The 7357-nt window shown below is 32.3% G+C and overlaps 1 protein-coding gene across 4 annotated transcripts in view; it reads left to right on the forward strand.

The window, feature by feature from the left end:
• The window catches only part of LOC108687541 (protein FAM102B), a 75925-nt gene extending 69107 nt beyond the window's left edge, over positions 1–6818 (forward strand). For 3 of the 4 annotated variants that reach the window (XM_018193361.1, XM_018193363.1, XM_018193362.1), the window contains 3 exons: positions 81–761; positions 5166–5371; positions 5549–6818. In XM_018193361.1, coding sequence (XP_018048850.1) covers positions 81–761; positions 5166–5371; positions 5549–5670 — 1009 coding nt within the window. In that variant the 3' untranslated portion in view covers positions 5671–6818. Of the gene's footprint in view, positions 1–80; positions 762–2399; positions 2553–5165; positions 5372–5548 lie in introns of all 4 variants that reach the window. The other variant, XM_018193364.1, reaches the window with a different exon arrangement.
• Positions 6819–7357: the final 539 nt, after the last annotated feature.

A 7357-nucleotide genomic window follows, 5' to 3' on the forward strand; every position in this document is an offset into this window, starting at 1 on the left:
TCTTTCTTTCTTTTTTTATCTTTATTTATATGAGTTTATGATTTTTGCATGCTTGTACATTTGTGTTGTGATCTTTATAGGTCACCTTCCTGGCCGGTATGGGCACCACGAATCCTCAACTCCTCTCAGAATTTATCCACACAACCGATTGCCTATCGACCTGATACCTGTATTGAACCTCTATCATTGCATCCATCTTCTCTGTCGCACATAGCCTCCAGAGCTCGATTCTGGTCGGCATCGAGCCCTCTCTCCTCTCGTATTGGTCCAACAGATATGGAAGATCCGATGAAAGTAGACATTATTGCGAAGAACATTTATTCGGTCGGAAAGCAGCCACTTTATGAAATCGAGAACGGTTTCTTAAATGACAGCGATTCACGCGAATGTCGCAATGACGCGAACACAGATACCCGGATAGCGCCCGGGATTTTTAGGGTGCCAGACATGCCGCGACACTCGCGCAAGAATTACGAGAGGAACAGCTTTGAGGCGCGTAACGAACGTAACGTGATAATGAGCTCGATCGCCAAGGAGAGTAATGGGCAACAGAGTAACGTCTTCCCAATCGCAAAGTCGAGAATTAGTGCCACAGGTTGGCGCAGCATGTCGAAGACCTGCGATTGCATCGAAAAGGGCAAAACAAGCCCGGTGTTGCGACTGGTCGATCAGGCCAGAGCTGTGTCCTCTCCTGATCCTCTCCATAGGCCTGACAATCAAAGAGCCCCACTACGTCCCACGACGACAGCTCAAACCCTCAGGTAGGTTTTATTCATCAGCGAGTTTTTAGTTGTGCGATTTTTTTACAGGGGACGATCTCGGAAGAGTCTCTTTCCCTTTATTCTCCTATTTCCCTGGCGTTTTTGTGTCTTGTCTACTTCCAGTTTTAAAATCCTCGAAACGATTCTATGTATCGTAATATCTGGCTTTATCTTGAATGATTAATATCCTTCTGCCAAAAAATGCACATTGACAGAAGGTATCTAGAAAGGAAATATTTCCGTGAATGAATATTTATAACAATGTATTTGTTTTATTGTGATTAGTCGATGGTGTGTTGCATTTTATTCTTGCATTAAATGGTCTTTATTCGAAGGTGAGGTCATCTCACTTACAAATCGTTAACGACTGTATGTCCGGCATTCCAGAGTAATTGATGATTCCATCCTGAAACGAACCAACAGATGTTCGAAGAAGCAATTCCCCCAGCGGGGGAATATGCATTTTTTTCCCTCGTATAACACATCGTGTTTTCTATATTCAGAATGTTAAAAATATATTCCCCAATCAAGTTATATTCATCAATCTTGCTTTATATTAATCACTTAATTTGTTTTACGTATTTATTTTCTCGATATCTTTTATTTTGCTGTAATTTTTATTTAATTTTGTTTAGAGAGTAAAGTGATGCTTGAGACAAAATAAATAATGATAATTCAATAAAAAAATCCGCGTCTAAAGTTCATTTACGCGTAATCGATTCGCTTAAATTTTATCACAAAAAATTAACGATACATCATACATGATCGATCATACATATAATATAAGAAGAATATAACAGATATATTAAATTATGTATAGGCATGTACATTTCACTTAATAAAAATTGATGAATTTTTGAATAAATTTAATATTATGCTGCTGCTTAATTATCTTCCTATCTTATTTTTATCATATGAGTGCAATGACTTATGTTTCATTAACCATGCTCGACCATTATCATTTCTGTATGCCTTCGATGTGAGCTAACTAAATATATGCTACGTTACATGGCAGTTCCAAGTAAGGAAAGTTATCTAATGTCACAGTAAGGGGAATTGTACGTCTAACATATAAACATAATATTAAGGAATGTGTGTTTCGTTAAAAATTCATTGTTATTCTCACGTGATATACAATTTATCCTCATATTTTTTTACAAAATCAAAATTATTATTAACATTTATTATTTAACATTTATTACGTTTCCAAACTATATTAAGATTTAATTAAGTAATTCCTTAGCTATCATAATAATAAAATTAAACCTAATATAAATATCTTATAAATTAAAAAAGATGGCAGAAGAAAATTCTGGGAGTTATTAATTGGAAAAGTATTTAAGATTTTGATTTCTTCAATCTTCATTATATAGTTCTCCTTATATAGTTATTTTCTTAATTTTCGATAAATTAATAAAATAAATAATGAAAAATTGAAACTGCATCTCAATGAATAAACACATGAAGTACGAAGTAATGCATTGTCATGCAGGAAACAATATCGTTATTAATCCAAATTTAATTCTAATTAAAAGCTAATTATTTTTATACAAATAAAGAAAAATACGAATCGGGGTGTATAGTGTATGTATGCGGTAGCTATGCTTCCAGTTTGGATGGCTTTGTGAATCCTTGCAGGGGTATTGGCGGAGGTCACCGGAAGTTGCTGGACGGGGCGGGGGGCAAGCTGGCTACGGTCGCCACCAGTCCAGCAGACTCTGAGGAGTCCTCGTTAGGGGTACCGGAAGTCGCGCCACCAATTTCGCAGCATCGAAACAGCATTACCCCACCGTCAGTCCATGCTTTCGTCTTACGTGTACCTTTCCTTTACGCATATTTGTTTTCCACTATTGCAAAAACAGTAGTTTCTAGCCTCTATATGAAGACTTAACACTGTATCAGCATACTTTAATCCGAAGCAGGCAATAAGTAGCTTGATGCATGCATAAAGCATGCATAAATATAACTTTTTGCTATTTTCTCTGCAAAGCTTCCAATTACAATTCACATGCAATTCACTGTTAATATTAACTCTCTCACGATTAATATTTAAACTGTAATATAATAGATAAAAAAAAGTAACTCAATTATTACCAAATTAATGTTTATTTGATTTGGTAATAAAGTAATAAATGAATGTTACTTTAATGATGTATTTGTGATGTTTATCATAATAGAAAACTGAAGGCGGATTAAATATTAGTCGAAAAAATAAATTTGGATTTCAGGTTGATTACTTATATCAATTACTTTGTCTTTATATATTTGTTGTAAGTCTTTGAATCGCACATTTAAATTCGATGCAAAGCGTATTTTATTTCTCTGATGTAAAAAAAAAATCGCGATAAATCAATTATTAAATAAATAACTATTTTGCAAGAGAAATGAAAATAATTATTTGTTTTAATTACATAGTGGAATGAAAATGTGATGAAGTGAGCTTTGAATTAGCTATAATCAGGAATTTCCGAGAATAAGCAAACCTCAATAAGAGTACTTAAGTGCTCTCCAAGTTTGCTTCTACTTGTTGCGAATGAGCAAGCTACGAATGAAATTTTATTTCACCGTGTTATTCTTAAAACACTAGGATCCAGCACTTATCATTGTTTGAAAATCGATCTAGGTCATCAATGTTAAAATTTTCCTTGTTTTTCGAAAGTTGATGCGTCCAGATTCGGAAGCAACGATAATTTATTTTAATATTCTGCAGCATCTTATAAACTTCTTGTTTTCAAATTTGCATGACTTGTTGCATCAAAACGTATGCTTTTCAAAAGATGCAGTTTTGCTACAAAAATTCATTCAATAATACTTTTACGTATCATATCTACTTCTCTCTGTTAAAGTATCACAAATGATATATTCTATTAATACTACTATTAACAATACATTTATTACTTTACTTGGACTATGTCTCACATTCATGTGAACTATTTCATTGCTGAACGTAATTTATTTTATATATTAAGTTTTAATGACAGGTTCTCTTACTAATTTTAGAGTTATAATCAATTGCTATTAATAAAATAATTTTCAACCCTTGGACTCAAATAGATTAAAAGTGTAAATATTATTCCTTAATAAAATTTAAATTGATTTATTTGTTTCTTTGTTTTCTATGTTTATTTTTTGATAATATTTAAGTCTTCAAAATTGAAAAATTAAAATTATAACAAATAATTGCTTCATTATTGAAGTCGTTTTCTAATATTTCTAATATTTAGAAATATTAATGTTATTAATATCATAACCATTATATTTTGTTTTTATTTTTAAAGAACTTACTTAACAGCAACTTTTATTTATTAAGAAAATTTTTTTAATAACTTGTTTTAATTAACATATAATAATATATACTCTTAATCGCAAAACAACTGGTCACTACAAATATATATTTACGATCATTTTTTCTTTCTGGGAGTTTCTTTTTTTTTTCATTTATTCACTTACTTAATTAATCATTTTCCCTAACATCCACACGTATAATTAATTCTATCGACCACTACCCGCACGAAAAGTCGTCTCCCTTATATTAAATTGATTGTTAGTTCTCCTCACGCAGAAAAACATCGGACATTCACGTCTCAACATGTTTTCTTTCTTTTAAATAAGTGTATTATACATCATCACTTGATCAACATTCATCTCAAGAGTTAAACAGATGCGAGCATATCAACAAAGAATCTATTGTTTAGGAAATAATTACTTTCCTTAATTTAAAAAAAAATTTTAAACTCTATACAATTATTAAGTACAGACTTGACATATCATATTTATTGCTTGTAAATATAACTATGACACTACTCTGCGGAGAAATCAGTGTGATACGGAATTGAAATATTAGATAGAAACTTTATATCTTAGAGATATGTATTTTTTTTTTGCCTGAACTTATATATTTTAACTAAGATTGAACGAATAAAAGTATGCGTGCGCGCGCGCGCGTGTGTGTGTGTGTGTGTGTGTAAACATAACGTAAAAACGTAAAAAGAAATCTTTGATCAAATCTTGCTCGAAAGCAAGACTTAAATAATTATTTCATTAAGGAGTTATACCATTCTGACAAGATCTAAAATAAGCACAAATTTAATAAATTGAATGATTTTTTAAAGTCAACTATTGCGTAGAATTAATTTCTATTTTAAAAATATATTATGTCGAGAGTCGAGAGATAAAATTAATTCTTATAAATCATGTATCAGATTTGTTCTTACTATTATTTGTATTCAAGCTGTTCAATCTTTTATAGTCTTCTGATTTCATCGAAGAGCAGTGTTGGCACTTTATTCCTGCTTTTTATGTCCAGTGCTCGATTTAATACGAATTAGAACGATTTAATATGATTTAGAATATGTCGCGATATGAGATGAAAAATGAATGTAATTTGTACATTATTATTCGCAGGAATCCTTCCGGCGGTTCAGGTCTCAGCGAAACTGGATCCCTAGATCGTGCTAAGGCTGCGCTAGAGCGTAGAAAAAAAGCGGAAGATGGTGCTGGTAATCCTATCCTCTGTAGAGTTGAAGTCACCAGGCCGAATCCTGATTCTCTTATCGACGAACTGCTTAAAGCAACGAATTTGGAGCAGACGGATCTTGAAAGTTCCGAGAGTATGTTTTTTTTAATTTATTGTATTTATTATATCCATTAAAAAATGACAGAAAATAGAACGGAGAATTTTGCATCTTTTGTTCAATTGATTTTTTTCTTGATTTTCTACACTGGAAAGTAAGAATAATCGAAAAAAAGGTGAATTTTATAAATAAATAAATATTTGCATTTTGCAGCAACTGGTCTTCAACTCTTCATTGCGAAAGACGGCACGACCGCGCTTGGTAGTCATGAAGTAAAGAGTCAGATGCCTGCCGGTGTGTTCAAGCAAGTGGTAATGGAAGAGAACAACAGGTAACACGAAGCCATCACCACAAGACGGCAGTACGCAAGACAGGCCAGTGCCACGTTCTCGTTGGCTCTGGTGCCAGAGCTCGTCTATGAGGCCTACGAGCCGCGGTAGTTACAAGAGATGATGATATGAATGAGGAAGGAAATTATTGAGAGAAGTGGCCAAACGTGATACGAAGTACATCCTCGTTAGATCGTTCTAGACTGTATCTCTTCTCCATATAAAAAAAATGATGCCTCTAAATAGTCGAACTAATATTCATCGAAGTAGTATGTTCGAGTTGGTTACTTCGTGTGAAATTTATTGTAAGGATTCGAAAGATCGAGGCTGATATTTATGTGCGCATTTAAATATGAATAATCGAACAGTCATATGCAGCTTGCAAGATTGTTAACTGCGTTTTAACAGTCGATCCTCCAAGATAATTTTCATACGTGGATTTTGCGTTTTTTAAAATCCCGTGCAACGAACGAAATCTATGTATAGTGTTGCTGTTCATGACAAACGACCTCAGCTGCGTGCACAATTTAAGGACGATATTAAATGAATACATGTTTTCGGAACTATTTCAAAAGACAGATATACGTATTTTCTTTCTTATAAACGAAGCATAATGACAATGAATCAAGCGTGTTTCGCTTAAAAGAAAAGTGTTAGCCTGATTCCACCAATGTAAGATTTTAATCTTTAATCGTTCAATTTACTTTTTATCTTTTTCTAATTCTAATAATTAAAAAAAAAGATAAACAGTAAGTTAAATCGAAATTAATGTTAATCTTACATCGGTAGAACTAGGTCTTGATCAATAAAATTTGACCGAGAGGGAGTACAGAATATAAAGTAAAGAAATATAGTTACAGAAAAATAATGACAGGTGAAATACGGTCAAGGTCCGACGAAACACAAAGGGAAGTAACATCGAGCAAAATTTAAGCGCCAATTTTATTTATGCACCTACAGCACCTACGACAGCGATATAATCTTGATAATGTGAATACACTATAAAACGACTTGTGAAGTTAGCGTGAAAAGAAATATCAAATTGAGACATTAAATATCGTGATTGTATCTTTATATGAAAGTATTCTTGACAGCATTTCTGACAATATTAATCAAATAGAGAATGTTTCCCCAAGATGGCTCAAAATGATTTCTAGGAGAAGCATCTCGAGGAAATTACATTCTATCTTGCTTTTAAATTGTAGTTTTATCATTTCTGCGTATTAACAATTTATTTTGCTTCATACTATAGCATATATTTTTTTATCATTTCTGGTTATTTTCTGTTGTGCTCTTTTATCGTTTACGACATCCTCATATGTAATTAATCTAAAAGTGCGTTTAAAAAGCACGCTAAAGATGAAATCAGTTCGAATAAAAAACTTAGTCAGAGAGAAAAATATAAATTTATAATTTTAAATATATTGCAGGTTGCGTTTGTGGGACTATGAAAGCGTAAATCTATAATTTGTATATAAATATATTATTGTTTTCAAGTAACTTTGCCTTGAAAACGACATAATTTTGACTTCCTGAACAATTCCGTTTCGCGATCTGTAATATTTCGAAAAAAGTCGATTCACTTTTTTTCCAATAGAAATAAAATTGAAGATATTTTTTTGTATAATATAAATATTTCAGGACTGAATATATACATATACATAATACATACATATTCATATATATATATATA

The sequence above is a fragment of the Atta colombica genome, unplaced genomic scaffold (genome assembly GCF_001594045.1).
Source record: "Atta colombica isolate Treedump-2 unplaced genomic scaffold, Acol1.0 scaffold207, whole genome shotgun sequence".
NCBI lineage: Eukaryota > Metazoa > Arthropoda > Insecta > Hymenoptera > Formicidae > Atta > Atta colombica.